At 48.2% G+C, this 17429-nt stretch overlaps 1 protein-coding gene across 1 annotated transcript in view; it reads left to right on the top strand.

The window, feature by feature from the left end:
* ANO2 (anoctamin 2) overlaps positions 1-15558 on the top strand; it is a 340487-nt gene extending 324929 nt beyond the window's left edge. Inside the window, exons 21-25 of the mRNA XM_060658635.3 lie at positions 2215-2367; positions 2729-2781; positions 4679-4860; positions 12595-12700; positions 14613-15558. Of these exons, the coding sequence (XP_060514618.2) occupies positions 2215-2367; positions 2729-2781; positions 4679-4860; positions 12595-12700; positions 14613-14882 (764 nt within the window). The 3' untranslated portion in view covers positions 14883-15558. The remainder of the gene's footprint in view (positions 1-2214; positions 2368-2728; positions 2782-4678; positions 4861-12594; positions 12701-14612) is intronic.
* The last annotated feature ends 1871 nt before the right edge of the window (positions 15559-17429 follow it).

The raw sequence follows: 17429 nt of genomic DNA, 5'->3' as shown, positions 1-17429 counted from the left end.
TTTTTTAGTTTGGATCCTGTTTTTCATTCTTTATTTGGATATTCTAGAATCTTGAAGCTTGTCCGAGAGAATGAGAACCACAGCATCGTTACAAATCAGACCTGAAAGGAATTTAAGCCAGTCTCTTTGGAATTTATCAATGGAGATACTGAAGTCCATTGAAATAGAGTAAATTGCCCAGAGACATACGGCTAGTGAGAAACATATCCAGGGCTAGAGGTTAGGCCTCCTGACTCTCAGTTAGTGCTTAAATTTGTGTCTGTTTAGGGGCACGTGGGTGGCTCAGTCGGTTAAGCGTCCTACTTAAGCTCAGGTCATGATCTCACAGTTTGTGGGTTCGAGCCCTGTTCCACGATCTGCGCTGACAGCTCAGAGCCTGGAGCCTACTTCAGATTCTGTTTCCCTCTCTCTCTTTCTGCTCCTTACCTGCTTGTGTTCTTTCTCTCTCAAAAATAAATAAATAAACATTTTTTAAAAAAAGTTTGTGTCTGTTTAACATGTAAGTGTGCAATATACATGGCATCCATCTGTAAGTATTGATATTTATTCCAACAAGAGTAAAAATATATGTAACAGGTAATATTACTGAACAATTATTAGGTGCCAGACATTGTTCTAAGCACTTTATTTGTACAGTATCATTTACCTTTGTGACAACCTAGGTGGGTATTATCATCCTCAATTTATAGTTGAAGTTACTAAGACACAGAAAAGTAAATAACTTGCCCTTGGTATGTACGGGTGTCCTATTAGACTGGTTTTCCTGGGGCTCAGGACTGTGGGTGCTGAGCCCCTAGGGTTGGACAGAGCCCTTGCCTTTCTAGTGGGAAAGGAAGACATGTGAGTAGATCAATCACAACAGTACATGACGATGGCCATAACAGAGGCAGGCACAAAGGTGGTGGCGCAAGGATAGAGCAGGAGGAGCAGGCTTCTCCAAAGAGATGGTATTTGAACTGTCTCGAGGGTGCATGGACATTGCTAGCTGGTGAACGAGTGCTTGTCCACAAGTGTATAGGAGCACCTGACAGGATCAGAGAGGATCTGGAGGGGCAGAAGCTCAGTGCCAGAAGCCACAGGCATGATGGCTGGGGGGAGATGTTGAGAGACAGGGCTGGAGGGTGGTCGGGAGCAGATTATAAGGTACTTGCATCCCAACATGAGTAATTTGGCCTATACCCAGTGAACACAAGGGAGCCAGCAGACATTTTCGGGAGGAGGTAAGTGACAGGATCAGACTGCTGGAGGTTCTGGGAAGACTGGTGACAAGGGAAGCAGTTAGGAGGCTCTTGAAATTGTCCAGGTGGAAGGGATGAGGAGCTGGGCTCCACATGGCCATCTGATTGGCACAACCTGCCTCCTTTCCTTTGCTCACACTGCTTCCATGGCTTGGGATGCTCTCTTTAATCCAGGCCCACCTTTCAGGACTAAGCTTAGGTGTTTGATATGGAGGCTCTCTTGGCACGCATAAAATCTTGCAGCACATCTTTGTGTACATTTCTCTCTTCTGCTTTAACACCCAGCTCCCTGAAAGTAGGACCAGACCTTTGCCTCCTTAAATACTTGGCAAGGTGCCTGACCCTCAGTGAGCTCTCAATAAATGTGTGATGAATGAATAAACTTTCTAAATAAAGGCAGGGACAATGGGTATGGAAAGAAGAGGCCAAATTTGGGAGGTGATTTTTTTTATGTTACATCAGGGGATGGCAAACTATGTCCCATGGGCCAAATCCAGCTCAGTTTATGTACTGCCTTTGTAAATAAAGTTTTATTGGAAGCCCATTTGTCTACGTTTTGTCTCTAGCTGCTTTCACTCTACAATGGCGGAGTTAAGTCATTGTGACAAGACTATGTGGCCTGCAAATACAAAAATATTTACTCTCTGGACCCTTGCTGAGAAAGGTGATCAACCTGTGAGTTAGAGGACCAGGATTAGTGACTGGACATAGAGTGATGGAAAGGAAAGATTCCTTTTCTCACGTCTTCTCACTGTGCCTAATGCAGAGCTTTGCTCCTGGGTGACAGCCTTGGCTGGTGGGCCTGCAGATACTGAGAGAGAAAGACCCATGACTGTGGGCAGGAGAAAAAGGGAGCCTGGGAGATCAAGGTGGGAAAGAGACCCCATAAGAAAAAGCCAAGGGGCCATAGCTGCAAGGCAAAGTTTATCTAGCTCTTACTTCCCAGCGATGCTTCTCCTCCTCTTCTCTCTCGTAGTCATCCAGTTTGGCTTTGTCACCCTCTTTGTGGCCTCCTTCCCTCTGGCACCTGTGTTTGCCCTCCTCAACAATGTCATTGAAGTGCGGCTTGATGCAAAGAAGTTTGTGACTGAGCTGAGACGGCCAGATGCCGTGAGAACCAAAGATATTGGTATGTCCCCTGCTTAGAGACGATGGCAGGCCCTCTGCCTCTGTCTGTCCCCTCAGTCTCCCTACCATGACCTGCCACCACCATCACACCACGTCTGGAATCAAGAGGGCTGGGGGAAGCCCTTGGAGGTCCTCATCCTCATATCTTCAGGATCTGGGAGACCTTTATCCACCCCTACTTGTCCCCCTGCTTTCCAGACGGTGGAGGGGGACACCTAAGGCTTTGTAGGCAAGCCCATTTCTGGGGGACCTAGCAAACCTCCACTGGTAATGTGCCTGTGGAGCATCACCCTGAGCTGCAGCCTTGTTGTCACCAGGCCAAGGGTGGGAATGAGCCAGATGCCCTTCTTTCTGTCTTACAGGGATTTGGTTTGACATTCTCTCCGGAATCGGCAAGTTCTCTGTTATCAGCAACGTAAGTGTTAAATTCGTGACACCCTAGCCCTGTGGGAAGGGCTTTCCACAGGAGCTGAGGTCTTCAGAGCAGCATACCAGCCCTCGTTACCTCCCAGCCTTTTCCTTCTGGAGCTTTGTTAAAGGCAGCCCCCTGGTTAGTAGTGCATACGTGGTGCCATTGGCCAGAGCCGCGCTACCATATCGTTAATTTCACAGAGAGAAAGGAAGGTAATTACCCACCAGAGTGCATACTGTGGCCTTAAGAGTCAAAATCTGATCTTTCCTTGGAGCCAAGAATAATGAGGAAAGAATTCCGCATATCTATCCATCTCTTTCCTTTCTTTTTCTCCTCCTGAGCTAAACAATACCTGGAGCATTGCCCGGGCAGCGGTTCCTAATTACGGTTCCTCCAAGCTGTCAATGCGAAGTCCTAATTATTCCCATGGACTCTGGCACCGCGTAGGTTAAGATAGGACATGCAAGAAGAGGGGTCCTACCTGTTGTGACCTCTTTAACTGCCTTGCCAGACATGTCCACATTTCAGAGGAAATCCTGATGGGCCCAAGCCAATAGCAACTTTTGCTTCTGCCTTTTGTATGGATGGTGGCTAGGCAGGGCCTCCTGTCCTACCTCCCAAGAAAAGACCCCCAGCTTGGCACCTCCCAAGAAAGCCACCACCCATTTTCCCCTGGGAGAGAAACATTGATTCTGTGACTTGGTTGCCTATTAAGAACACATTAAAGGCCTGGAGAGGCAGGAGGAAAGGCAGAGAGAATCAGCTCACTGCACTGTGAATGTTCAATGTAGGAAGCGCACATCTTGTGGCTGAGAAATGAGGTGCAATTTGAAAACAGATCAGTAGCCCCTTTGGGGTTGTGTCTACTGGAAAAGAGGCCCTGCTTTCTAGGTACTTTCTATCATATGACAGAATGACAAGAAATCTTACTTCCCTGGGTTTCTGTCTTCTTTACCTATCTGTAAACATGAGAGAGCATAAGATTACCCACCAAATAGGATCATTCTGGAAATTAAATGGGAAGATGAAAGGACATGTAGCAAGTGCTCAGTAAGTTGTAGCTGTGGTGATTGTAAGCACATTACTCATTCTCAAATATGGTATGGCCATCCGCACTCATATATACATTTAGAAAACAACGCCTAAACTACATTTTTAAAAGGGCTTTAATTGTTAGTGCAGAATACAGTATAAACACCTGCCAAAAAGATTTAAGGTTTTCTTTGCAGAAAGTACCTTCACATTCAAACATGCAATCACTCACTTGGTGTTTGGTTTGCTCCGTAGACATTTATAGAACACTTAAATATGCCAGATAGTATGTTAGGTACGTGTGGTTCGATCGGGCAAGACTCGCTGCGCTCTTTGGTTGAAAGAACAACTTGCGTTACATGCTGTGCTGAAAAGGTCAAGAGGCAATGGTCAAATTGGGGGAACTGTGGACCCATATCCTTGGTATTCCTGGTTTTCTGGTGTCACTCAGAGGCAGATGTACATGGCCATTCAGTGTCCTTGCACATTGCACTTAAGTGACACTCTAATCAACGTCAGTAATTTTCTCAGAATATCTTCTACTCTGCTTTGACTTGGCTAACACCAGTGTCAATTCAGACCAGAGGTGGCTCATTCTCTCCAGAACCAAATGATCCACACTGGCTTAGCATCCTTTGCATCAGGGATTGTAATTCACCCTCCTGACAGCCACTGTCTGTGGATTCCCTTACACATAGCAAAGATGGAAAAGCCGCGGGAGCTCAGAGATAAGGACTTCTGTATCAGCCAGAGCAGTGCCTCTGGATGGGGAACCCAAGGGGCAGCAGTCTGTCAGCCAGAAGGACCCTGTTCCACCTGATAGCATCCATCCTGACCACTCCTCAAGTGCGTGTGCTCTGTCCTGCAGGCTTTTGTCATTGCCATCACCTCTGACTTCATCCCCCGTCTCGTGTACCAGTATGCCTATAGTCACAACGGGACCCTGCACGGCTTTGTCAACCACACCCTCTCCTTTTTCAACGTCAGCCAGCTGAAGGAGGGAACACAACCAGAAAACTCACAGTTTGACCAGGAAGTTCAGTTCTGCAGGTAAAGAACTCGGGAGGAGGAGGGCAGCAGATGACCGGATGTGGTATATCCAAGTAATTATCTGGAAGATCTAGATTGATATCACTCTCCTCTCCATCTTTCCCCTGCCCTGAACCTTCCGAATAACTATAAATCAATTTCAGTGCATCAATAAATGTTTATTGAGTGCCTTTTGCTAGACACTATGGAGCAAAGAAGTATATAGCCTTGTCCTTACCATGAAGAGGTTTATGGGCTGGTTGGAAGAAATAAACAGAGTGGATAAGACATAGCAGGCTATTCAGGGATTATATCTAGTGTGGAACATGAGCACTGTGGGTGTTCAGAAGAGAGAAAGATCGGTGGGGGCTAGAATGGGAAGGGTAGGCTTCCTGTAGGGCCTGAGGAGTCTTAAGACAGAAAGAGTATGCTAGGTGGGGAGTCGGCATGGGCTAAGTCATGGGGTGGGGATGAATTTGGGGTGTTAGATGAACACTTAGGGGCTAGGTGATGTAATTAGCAAGGAGAGTGCTTAGAAGATCACAGTAAGGAATAATATAGGAAATACAATATATCAAAACTCCTAGGATAGTATAAGCCAAAGCATTGTTGAATTTGAATAGGTAGATGAAGTAGGTAATGGGAAGTCTTGAAATACTGCAGGCATTGTAACATGATGTAATAGGAAGTTACCTTTTTAGAGCCAGGAATGATAGGTAAAGTGTATGTGTAGGAGAATTAATCTAGTCTCAGAGAGAAGGATGGACTAGAATTGGGATAACTCCAGGAGGGTGGCTGAGTTGCTGCCGTCACCAGCCATGAACCTTGGTGAACATAGACCAGAGTGGCGGAAGGGGAAGTGAGAAGATGAGCTGTTTACTAGAATACCTGACAGCATTGGTGACAAGGGACAGAAGAGGGAGCCCAAGGCAAAGATACCTCCCAAGATTGGGCTGAAGTCAGAGGACCGGGCATGGTGGGTCCATTGACAGGGATGGGGAAGATGCTAAGAGAATCCAATTTTATGGTAAATATGATGAATTTTATTCCAATCACATCAATTAAAATAATGGTAGGGAGAATGATGTATCCCGGTAGATGGGCTACTCAGTGCTCGGTGGTGGGAGCTCGAGTAGAGGATAGGCTCTGAGAGGTGAGGTGGGAAGAAAAAACAGAAGCCAGACCGTGAAGAATGTGGTGGGCATATGGAGGTGTGTGGACTTCATCTTAGGGCAGTGGGGAGCCACAGGGAGCAGGGATGAGATCCTACTTCTCATTAGTGTTCTCTCTGGCTGCAGTGTGAAGAGCAGTGGGTTACATGTGCAATAAAGAGATGCTCTACTCTACAGTGTAAGCAGGTGTCCAGAGAGTGGCGTCAGCATATTATCTAGATACAGCATATCACATAGGTGTACTTTAGGGCTACCTTTCCTAGATGGGTAATAATTGTTGATGGAAATCTCTGCCTCGGAATGCTCTACTCACTGCATGCTATGTGAACTTGTCTGGCTCAGGAGTTTGGGAGTGGTGGCTTAACCTGCTGATGTCTTTGTAAGCCAGGAGTCGTCAGTGGCTGTACAAAATAGAAATGAAGGAGAGTTGGGGGGGGGGGCAGGATGGGGAGGAAGAGAGGGAGGGAGAGAGGATGAGAGACAAGGAGAGAAGGAGAGAGAGATTGTGAGAAACAGAGACAACCCTAGAGCTAGCCCCAAAGCCAATGTTTAAAACTGCTTCCATGGTGGGAAATGAAAAGTTTGCCCTGGTTTTCTGGCAAATAGTGTTGGGAACTCTATGACCCTTCTTATTCTTAGCTTTCAGTGACCTCTGGAGATAAATGTGGTCAAATAAAACTGAGGTCTCGGGCTCCAGCCCAGCCTCGCCAGGGATAGAGGTATCTTAAAAATAGCAGTAAAAGTTAGGACAAGTCTCCAGCTGCCCATTTGAGATGCATTCCCAGCATTTTTGGAGCAACATTTTCTTCAGGCCTCTAGCTGCTCCAGCAGGGGGCTGCTCCAGAAACAGTCCGGCGACGTCAGGAAGCAGGCATGATTAGTGGCTATCGACAGGGTTGAAGGGCTACCATGTCCTGTACGGTGGGTGGTGGCTCAGGCTTCTGGCTCCACTGGAAGGGAGCAGAGGGTCAGTATGGGAGAGAGCCTGGCTGGGGATCTGGGTCCGGGAGCTTGGGGAGCCTACTTGGGCATGGCCAACCCAATGGGTCCGCTTAGAGGTGCTGAACATCCAGAAACAGCATCCTTGGTGGCCCCTGCTAGGTTTCTTTGCAGGGCCCGAGTTCTTTCATATCCCAAAGTCATGTGAAAAGTCTTTGAAGAGGCAAGTTCTCTTCAGTACATGGCTGCCTCTCATCTGTTCCTCGCTGAAACCAGAGGGAGACTCAGCTTTTCCGGGTGTTGCCTTTCCTGATCTTTATCAACCACTGGATTAACGTGGTTCTCATTAGTTCCTAATTGCCTATAGTGTTTTCCCTTGTCAAAGGCCAGTTTCGGAAGGCAGTTTGAAGTAGCTCAGATGGTATGAAAATATTGTATGTAATTGTGTTTAGCATTAATATGACATTAATTTCCATCGGGACTATTAAAACAATTAACATACCGTGGTTGGAGTTGAGAGATGTATTTACTAATTGATTCATAGTGTAACTAAAACCTCATTTTTGGAAAAAGCCATTCCTGAGTGTTGATGTCTAACTCCTCTGTTACTTCGGTATGTCCTCTTCCTGCCCACGGTGATTTTGTATTATGATGAATTGTGGCAGGTGTCATGGTCACTGGTCACTCCTGCAAGTGAGGATGGTGGGGGGACATCTGAGCCAGGAGTCTCTCTTCCTTCTCCACATCTCAGTTTCCCCATCTATAAAAATGGGAACTTGGAATTAATAATCTCCAAAGATTCTTTTCTGTTCCTAAAAAATTAGTATTTCATGATACATGTAATATATTAATCTGTTCTATAGAGTCTATAAAAACTCTAAACATTACAAGCAACATCTCTAACTCTGTCCTACCTCCACCCTAACCTCTGCCCAGTCCTGGGCACTTTTCCAACAGTAATCTCAGTCACACCTTTGTGTGAGTCTTTCTCAGACATTTCTCCATGCATCATCATCAAGTGAACTCATAGAACCTTTAGGGTGTTTCATGGCTTTGTTTTATAATAGTGAAATACATTTTGAATTCATGGGAACCTTCTTTCTTTAGGTAGTGTATAAATACAACTCAATGTGATTTTTCATAGTGTTAGAACAATCTCGATATAATCTTAAAGTAACTTAAAGCTAAGATATAATGATTTTTGTACCAGTTTCACTTACTGTGTGTGAGTCTGTCTCAGTTAACACTGTAATTTAGGTCCTGAAAGCTTAGTATAAAAATGCACAGAACAGAATATCACCGTTAATTATATTCTTTTGAAATTATGAACTTTTTTGCTATCATAGAAGTAATTCTGTATACATAGGTATATACACAAAAGGAAAAGACTCTCTCCTTAGCCCCCACCCCAGTCATTGTTGAAACCATCCTGTTTATTCTCTGTGAAAGCCTCCAGAAATCACATTCACATGCATTGTCTTACTTAATTTTCACTGTGCTTTCCTTTAACATTTAATGTACGCGCACATGTGTTCATTTATTTGTGGCTGGTGGGAGAGAGCTGGAGCACTTCTCTGTACTCAGCACATTTCACTAGCCCCACTTAACAGATCAGAATGCTGAGGTTCAGAGGTAGGAAATACGTTTCATGGGGTCTTACAGTTAGTAAGTGACAGAGCCACTCCCAGGGCACACTAGCTCATTAGACACTCTAGTTGTTTGTAATTACAAGCCTCTCATTATTATGAGACTCCAGGGAACTCTCAAAAACAATGTTAAGGCTCAGAATAAGGAGAGCCTTGGAGGGGTGAGGGTGAGAAAGGAATGGCTCCTAAAATCATACTTCCGAGCTTAAGTCCCAGCCAGCAGGTGCAGGAGGTGACCCGCTATGGAGGTCACCCAGTGCTTGGCCACTCACAGGGACTTTGGGAGACGTACTCCCTCAACCGGGGTGAAGTATCTGGTTTGGGAAGGCCTTTGAGCTGATGGGAACAGAGCAGAAGTTCTACTTCCCACAGGCCTGAGGCTTACCTATTTTGTGCCATTTCCCTGGACAGAGATCCTGAGAGAAGCCCCTTGCAGATGTGGCAGTGGCTGACTTTCTCATTCATATCAGCACGATGGGAAACTTGGAGCATCTGCGCCCGAGTGCTCAGAAATCCCCCTGGAATGCCAGGGGGAGCCGGGAAGAGGGGCACATGTGCTCTGTCCTCTTAAAGAAAGAGGCGTATTCCATAATGTGCCTTCAGTGGAGGGAGAAAGAATAGCTAGTGTGTATTGGGCATGTACCTGATAGGCCAGGTGCTGTCGGGTGCTCCTCATTGACCTTTCCTCCTCATTACGTGCCACCTGGGAGCTGGAGCATTGAGGCTACTCCATAGACCAGCATCATGGCCATCAGCACATCGGGTAACTTTTTAGAGGACATAGAACTAAAGTGGTAGAGAAGACATCAAGCCCTCACCTGGTGACTCCAAAGCCCATGCCTTTGCCAGTGCCGTGCCCTGGGCTTAGAAGCCAAACAGACCTAGCAGACAACCGTCACTGCTGTGGACGCAGTTAAGTCCATTTTTTGTGGCCATTTCTAGTCTTAATTATCTCCTTGTTTAATTAGCGTCTTCTTGTTGCTCAGGGAAAACATTTGATAAGCTTGACTTCTTAGGATGCCACTTTAAACAATTATGAAATCTGAACTTCTATTGGAATGTAAACAACCAATCATTTACCTGGTGGCAGAGGCTTACTGAAATCATATTTTTCAAACTATGAGTCATTGTTCATTAGCAGGTTATGAAATCATCTTAGCAGATCATGGTCAGCATTTGAAAGACTAGAATAGGATAAGATAGGATAGGATAGAATCAGAAAATATCAGTGCACACAGCCAGGGTAAGCATGTTTTGTGTAGTTTTTATTGCCTTGACATGTACTTATGTGTGCATTAATGTAAAATTAATGTAATGTATTTCTTAGTAATGTAGGTCACAGTTTTTTTTTTTAAAGTTAGCTTTGGAAAGGGAAACGTGAACAGATGCAGAACTCATTAAATTGTGTCTTGTTCTTGTCTGTGGGTAGTTTGTCCTGTCATTCCCAACAGGGCTCCCTCTAGCCCATTGGCGTAGGGGTATTTCCAAGTAAAGCTTTCTGGAAATATCTGTGTTAGTCTTTCCTCAGATCTTTGATTAAATGGATGTACTTGTTAGCTTTTAAAAACGTCTTGGACACTCGAGGAGGGCAAAGTGACATTTCCAAAAGCTGTGGCGAGTGAGGAGCAGAAGTGGGACCAGAATTAAATTATTTAGGGATTCTTTTCAGACTGGGAAAAAGAGGGGTGAGCAGTGGCCCCTACACCAAGGCCAGTGAGCATCTGTCCCTTCCTAGATGGAGCTAGAGAACAAGACAAACAGACTTTGATTGTAGCAGGAGGGATGGGCTGGACCTGGGGAGGGATGTGCCTGTGGTACAAAATGGGCATATGTCCCACCTCCTGAGGTCTTGGGAAGAGTAGAGAAATCCCCTTTTGCCGTGAGATCCTTTGGTGGGGGGAGCAGCAGGAGGGCGGGCGAGCCGGGGTTTTTCCCACTCCAAAGTGTCCCTGTCCTTTAAGCCATGCTCTCCCTGTCTCCCGTCAACAAGCATAATCTGGGGTTGGCCGTGCTTCTGTCCTCAGCCATGGATGGATATGCTGAATCCTGTGGTGTTTTGCTGGGCTGCAGTTAGCTTTGCTTTTCATCCGGATGGCAAAGTGAGCCTGCAACAGCTGTGATCAGCTGTGGGAAGTGGGGGTGGGGAAGGGGCAGCTCCTGGCCTCCTGCCCAACCCTAGTTGACTGCTTAGTATCAGCCTCTGTCTCTGTTGCTGACTCTGCCGCTGTGCCTTTTTCTTTCTGGGGTGTGTGTGTGTGTGTGTGTGTGTGTGTGTGTGTGTGTGTGTATCTCTTTTCCTCTTCCTCTTTTTTTCCTTCTCTTCTTCTTGCATCTCTCCTTGGACAGTGGGAAGCCACCGTGCTTTTTCCTGGATCTTTTAGGGCAGCTGGCTCGTTCAGGGCAGGGAAGGGACAGAAAGCACCCATTTCTGAATCCCCCGCCTCAAACCGCAGCTGTTGGTGAGGTGCTTTGTGACAATAGAGAAAAGGCCTGCCTTCAGCCAGACTTGGGGTCTCACCTTGACTCTGCTTCTTGCTGGCCATGAGAGAGACCTTGGCAAGTAATTGACTTTCCCTGAGCCTCAGTTTCCTCCTGTGTCATGTGGATATCAGTGCCTGCCCAAGGATGTTGTGGTGGAGATCCAATGGGGAAAACTTCCAGTAAAGCTCCTTGCTCAGGGATTGGCACATTCTGCATGTTCCTTGTGGCCCCTCCTCGGGCAGAGTACCCTGCCTGCCCCTGCCTTCCTTGGCAGCCATGCACCCCACTTGGTGGCCTCATGCCACCCTACTCCTTCCCCCAGCCCGGGGCTTGTTTTGCTTTTACTCAACGTCAAAGATCTATTGAATTCCAGGGAGAAAACAGTTCCACGAAGCGTTATAATTCTTCTGGTACCAGCTCTTGTCACTTTTCCAGGCTTAGAAAAAAGTGAGTCTGAAAAAATGAGCCATTTTTAACATGAGTCATCACAGAATGGGGGTGAAAAGGCAGCGGTGAGGAAAAGTCCTAGATGGTTCCACGGGTCTGAGAAAGAGGCACGAGTTTACATCACGCACTGACATTGTGTTTCTTTTCTTTCCTTTCCTTTCTTTTTCTTTTCTTTTCCTTTTTTTGAGAGAGAGAGAGAGAGCATGTGCGTGCACACGCGTTGGGGGGATGGGGGGGGGGAGAGAATCTCAAGCAGGCTCCCTGCCCAGCTCAGAACCCAATGCCAGGTTCTGTCTCACAACTGACCATGAGATCATGACCTGAGCTGAAATCAAGAGTTGGATGCTTAACTGACTGAGCCACTAAGGCACTCCTGACATTTTGTTTCTTAAGCCACATGGACAGATCATAAATATGGTCAGTAGAAGAAGATACTGACCAATAGCAACTATTACTGCCACCCCCCCCAAATTCACTCAGCCTTGAGCTTGGTCTGAGTCAGCCTTCCTTGGGGTGCAAGAATGCAGCTACCAAGCAAGGCCAGCCCCTCTATGGCTGTGGTCCTGAAACAGCTAGCCAGAAAGGAAGCCTAGGATTGTCCACAGGTGCTTGTGTTCTCCCTGAGCCCCTGGACTGCAGAGAACTGTCCAAGGTTTCTGGGCATCTCCCCTCCCTTCTCAAGCTCATGGAGCCAACATGGATCCACTGCCTTGGGCTCCTCTGGAAGAAGAATCCAGACACCAGAGGAAGCTGTGGGGGCTGTTGGAGAGAGTGTTGGAAAAAGACATATCAAGGCCAAGACTGGTTGTTTTGGACTTTGGTACTTTTATTCCATGGACACTTGTTGGTTTATTCCACGGTTGGTCAGTATTCTCTTCTACTGACCACGTTATGATCTGTCCACATGGCTTAAGTTCCACAGACATTTGTTCCTCCCTGCTTCCTGCTACTTCCCAAATTGGGGAGGCAGGGGCTTGCCTGCTGCTCTCAACCTTGAGGTTTCCCCCTGGAGAAGCACCCCCTTCCCTCTACCTTATCCCAATCTTAACACCACATTTCTCTCTGGGCAGGTTTAAGGATTACCGAGAGCCGCCGTGGGCCCCGAACCCATATGAGTTTTCCAAACAGTACTGGTCCATTCTGTCTGCCCGTCTGGCTTTTGTCATAATCTTCCAGGTGAGTTGTTCAGATAAAGAGTAGCCAGTTAGAATCCAGGCTGCAGGGGTAAAGACCACATGGCTCTTCACCTGCTCCTCATCTGCAGGTTTTAATGGCGCTGTGACCTAGGGGTGTCTGCATGTGGCAGGCAGAAGTGAGTGCCTCCCCAGAGGAAGCAGGAAGCACTCTTGAGAGGGCTTCCATTCATGGATGGATTTGCAGCAAGAGAATAGAACACAGAGTAAGGTTACAAGACAGATGTGGAGTAAGTTGCAGGGTGGAGATAGAGTCCCGTTCAGACGTAAGACAAGACAGGAAGTGAGAAGAGCAGTGGAAACCAGAATCTCATCCCCGATGCAGACAAACAGTCCCGCCTGGTCTCTGCAGCCCAAGAAAGGGCTCAAGTTCTGAATCATTCTTCTAGCTCTCGGCTGGCTCCCTCCTTTGTTAGAGTGCCTCAGCCCCTGAGACATCTGGCGGAGAGGGCCCCAGAGCCATCCGGCCATGCCTCGGTGAATAGCAAACTCGAGCCCCGTGATTGCTATCTCTGACAATGGCCGCAGCTCCGGTTGCACGGCAGAGATCCGCCAAGTGCGTGGCCCCAGCTCCCACTTGGGGTCCTGCCGGCCTTCAAGATCCTTTTCTCTTCCACTCCCTCAGGCTTTTGTATTCCCTGAAGGCAGATCTCTGGAGGGCTCTAAGATATCTGGCTTTGCCCCTGGCCCAGGAAGTGGAGAAGCCCCTCGGCTAGTCTTTCACCTAAAGAAGATAGCCATTCTTCCTCTGGGGAGATGGGGCGGTCTGTTAGAAAAACCACTCCGATGCCCCCCTGCAGGTGTCCCCTGGCTTTCCCACAGCTCACCTGTAACATTTGTTGGCAATGTGAAAGTTGGCTTAAGAGAAGAGTGTGACTTGAAGCAGCTTTAGAGCACGAATGCACCCAGGAGCCTCTGGAAACAGCAGCTGGTCCCGGGGCCCTCCTCTGGGCCCCTGGGTGCAAGCGAGGTTCAAGGTCAAGGTGGGACTAGGTTTGGAGCCTGGAAGACAGCCATACCCTTATGATCTTGTGCCCAGATCTCAGAGCAAGCACGTGATTGGCAGGAAGAGAAGGCCACCACTGGAGCAGCATACTGGGCAGAGCATGGCCTGGGAACTGGGTGGGGATCAGGCCATGCTGGCACTGTTGTGATATATTTACTGCTTCAGTGGAAAATGCTGCAGGGTAAGGTAGTCCTGTCTTACCTGCGTTTCCAAGGGAAGGGATGGGGCTCCACAGGTGGAAGAAGGAAGCCAATTCCAAGTGTGCACAGAAGCTTAGAAAGGAGAAGGGGAAGCTAGGGGCAGGGACCCTAGCTGGGCCAGTGTGACTTACCTTAGCAGGAAGAGAGAGCAGGATGAGTGTGAGGTTTGCTGAAACCAGAATTCAGCACAGAAACCAAAGGACTGGCTCTGATATGGAGGACAGAAGGCAAGCAGGAAGCAAGAGAGGAGCCGCTGGCCCAGCAGAAGCCCTGGAGAGGCCAGCAGGCTCTGTGCCCATTTCCTAGAAGGCTCTGGAGCAGGGGACCTGGAGGCTGAGAAACCAGGCGGGAAGAACTGGAGGGGAAAAAGCAATAGGTGACACTTCTCAAGCTCCACTGAGTGCAAGGTATTGACTTACTTAATCCTTGCAACAACTCTGGGAGGCAGGTGCTGTTACTGTTCCACTTTCTCCATGGGCACCCTGCGGGACAGACACTTCTGCTCATTGGTTAAGACCACCTGCCAGTAAGCAGAAGAGCCAGAGGAACACGGAGGTATCCTGCCCCTGGATCTGTGCTCTCCACCACTGCCACCATGGCATCACACTGCCAGCCCCGCTGCTGAGACCCTCACTCTGACCCACTGGGCTGGGCCTCTCCTCGCAACCCTTCTCCTTTCTTTTTGGCAGAACCTCGTGATGTTCCTGAGTGTCCTCGTGGATTGGATGATCCCAGATATCCCCACGGACATCAGCGACCAGATCAAGAAAGAAAAGGGCCTGTTGGTGGACTTCTTCCTGAAGGAGGAGCACGAGAAACTCAAGCTGACGGATGAGCCAGCCCCAAGGAGCCTGGGAGGGGGGCGTCGGAGCAGGAGCCGGGCGGCCAGCTCGGCACCCTCGGGCCGAAGCCAGCCAGGCAGCATTGCATCTTCTGCCTCACAGCACACCAATGTGTGAGCGAGTCGACCCCACCACGGGGGCTGCCACAGTGGCAGGGGACCTCACCGAGCATGCCTGTGCACCTGCATGGGAGGGCTGGCTGGCGTCTGCCAGGGCCCGGCCTCAGGGGGGTCTTTGCAAAGGTGCATTTGTGCAAAGAAAGAGGGGTTAGAGCGAGCGAGCGAGCAAGCACAAGCAGGAAGAGAACTGGAGCTGCTTCTCAGAAACTTCAAGCTTAAGTTCCTTTTAGGTCCTCTTTGTATCCTTTTGGGGGATCAGCACCCCATTTTGAGTCACCCGGTGCAAGAACTGGGTATCTCTACCCCAGAGCTCCCAGGCGCCATGCACCTTCCTTGCGTTTCCTCAGGTGTCCCCTCTCACGTGGTCACAGTCTGTGAGAGGAGCAAGCCCCCCTCCTGAGCGATCCCTCTCCCCTTCCCACCAGCTCCCCAAGCAGACCCCTCTGAGTCGCTTACAGCTGGGACTGTCACAGCCTCAGTGGGTACAAATTAAGTCACAGGGCTGATGGCTGTGGCCACAGGACTTGATGGTGAGTGGCAGAGGTCCCAACCTGAGCTTGTCTCCATGTCATGGGGATGCTTTGAGCTTGTGAACTAACCATCACTTTATGCAGGTTCAGATTTAAAGTAATAAAATAAATCAAAACATTCTTTATAAAGATGCGTCTCCTTGTCTGTGGCTCTCTCTCTTTCTGTCACTTCATACCAATATTTATTGAGGACCAACTGCTTCTCAGATGGTCTCTGAGATGAGAGATAAGCAGAGTAGAAGAGATAAAATATCTGACTCATGGAGCTCACTTTCTGGGGAGAGACAGGATTTTAGCTAGTAATAAGGGCTCTGGAGAAATACAAGGGATAAAGGAGGCAGGAAATGTGAAAGCTGGAGAGGTAAGGGGCTTACCATTTTATATACAAATCAGTGACAGACCCGAGATGGTTCTGAGGTTACATCTTTCCTCCCAGAGCTGGGGGGCCAGATTTTCAAGTAGAGTTGGAAGCAAAGGCCAAACACCATTCATCACCGTCCTTTGCACACTTCAGCCCCACACACTGTCCAGAAACCTGTTGCACAGTCCTCTTCCTCGGGACCCGGCCCCAGTTCCTCCCAGGTCATTCTCAGTGTCTGCATAGAAGCTTTGAGGAGGGCCACACTCCAGAGAAGACATGAGTGTTCTCATGTTTCAGCACACCTGGTAATTCGAGGGCCTGGGGTGCCGGGCTGGTCATCCTTGCTGCTCCCCATGGCTTCTGTGTCCTCCTGGCCACGTGCAGGATCGCACTGCCCTGCCAACTCTTGCTCTGGAAAGTAGCTCCTTCTTTCATGGGGACTCCAGGGCATAGATACAGCTTTAGAAGGAGCAGCAGACAATCCTGTCCCATGCCGCTCACATACCAGTAGTCCTACAATAAATTTTAACCACTTCACGCTTTAATGTTCAAACTTACCATGTTAGCCTAGATTCAAACTACAGTATTACCAAAACACTGCATCATCTTACAACAGGCTTCAGCTAACTCAGCGGGGAGGGAAGTGGCCAATAAGAGAAAAATTTCACTTCAGGGGCACAAATGACAGGGAGATTCCAGGCCCATAAAAAGGAGGAGGATGTCCCCAGGACTCCTATGGGTGTGGGTGGGGTTGGTATTTCCTGCAAGCAGTGATGGTCCATTCTGATGGTCAGGGGCCACCTCCAGCACCAAGACACCCACATTGCATGGACTGTGGCTGGCTCAGGACCCCACCTCTTTTCCTTTTTTCAAGTACACACTTTTTGTGTGATCAGAGAGGTGGAACTTGCACACCAAGAGTCAGATGATCTAAAAAACAAGGGGCACCTGGGTGGCTCAGTAGGTTAAGCATCCAACTCTTGATTTTGGCTCAGGTGATGATCCCAGGATTGTGGGATCAAGCCTCGAATTGGGCTCCACACTGGGCATAGAGCCTGCTTAGGATTCTCTCTCTCTCTCTCTCTCTCTCTCTCTCTCTGTCTCTGTCTCTCTCTCTCTCCCCCTGCTTCTCTGCCATGCACACTCTCTCTCCCCTGTTCTCAAACACACACACACACACACACACACACACACACACACACAGAAGAAAATGAAATCACTCACAGTCCTCAAATTTGTAATCAACATCAACAATTGCTGTGTTTCCTTCCAGACTGTCATTCCCTCTCAAGCGCATCTGTATTTTTGGTTGCAAATATGCAGTATATGCTATCTTGCTTTCTTCTTCTGCTTCATGTAGCTTATCAATCCCTTTATCCCATAAGTTTGTTGTCAATTTTTTAATGTTTATTTATTTTTGAGAAAGAGTGAGTGGAGGAGGGGCAGAGAGAGAGAGGGAGACAGAATCCTAAGCAGGCTCCAGGCTCCAAACTGTAACCACGAGCCCGACGCGGGGCTCAGACTCGTGGACCTTGAGATCATGACCTGAGCTGAAGTCGGACACTCGATTGACTGAGTCACCCAGGCGCCCCTCAGTTGTCTTGAATGTTATTCAAAAGTATGTACCGAACAACTACCATGTACTAGGCTCCAT

The sequence above is a fragment of the Panthera onca genome, chromosome B4 (genome assembly GCF_046562875.1).
Source record: "Panthera onca isolate mPanOnc1 chromosome B4, mPanOnc1 haplotype 2, whole genome shotgun sequence".
In the NCBI taxonomy this organism is placed as follows: Eukaryota; Metazoa; Chordata; class Mammalia; order Carnivora; family Felidae; genus Panthera; species Panthera onca.
The sequence above is the reverse complement of the archived record's forward strand: the minus strand, read 5'-3'. Positions and strand labels throughout refer to the sequence as shown.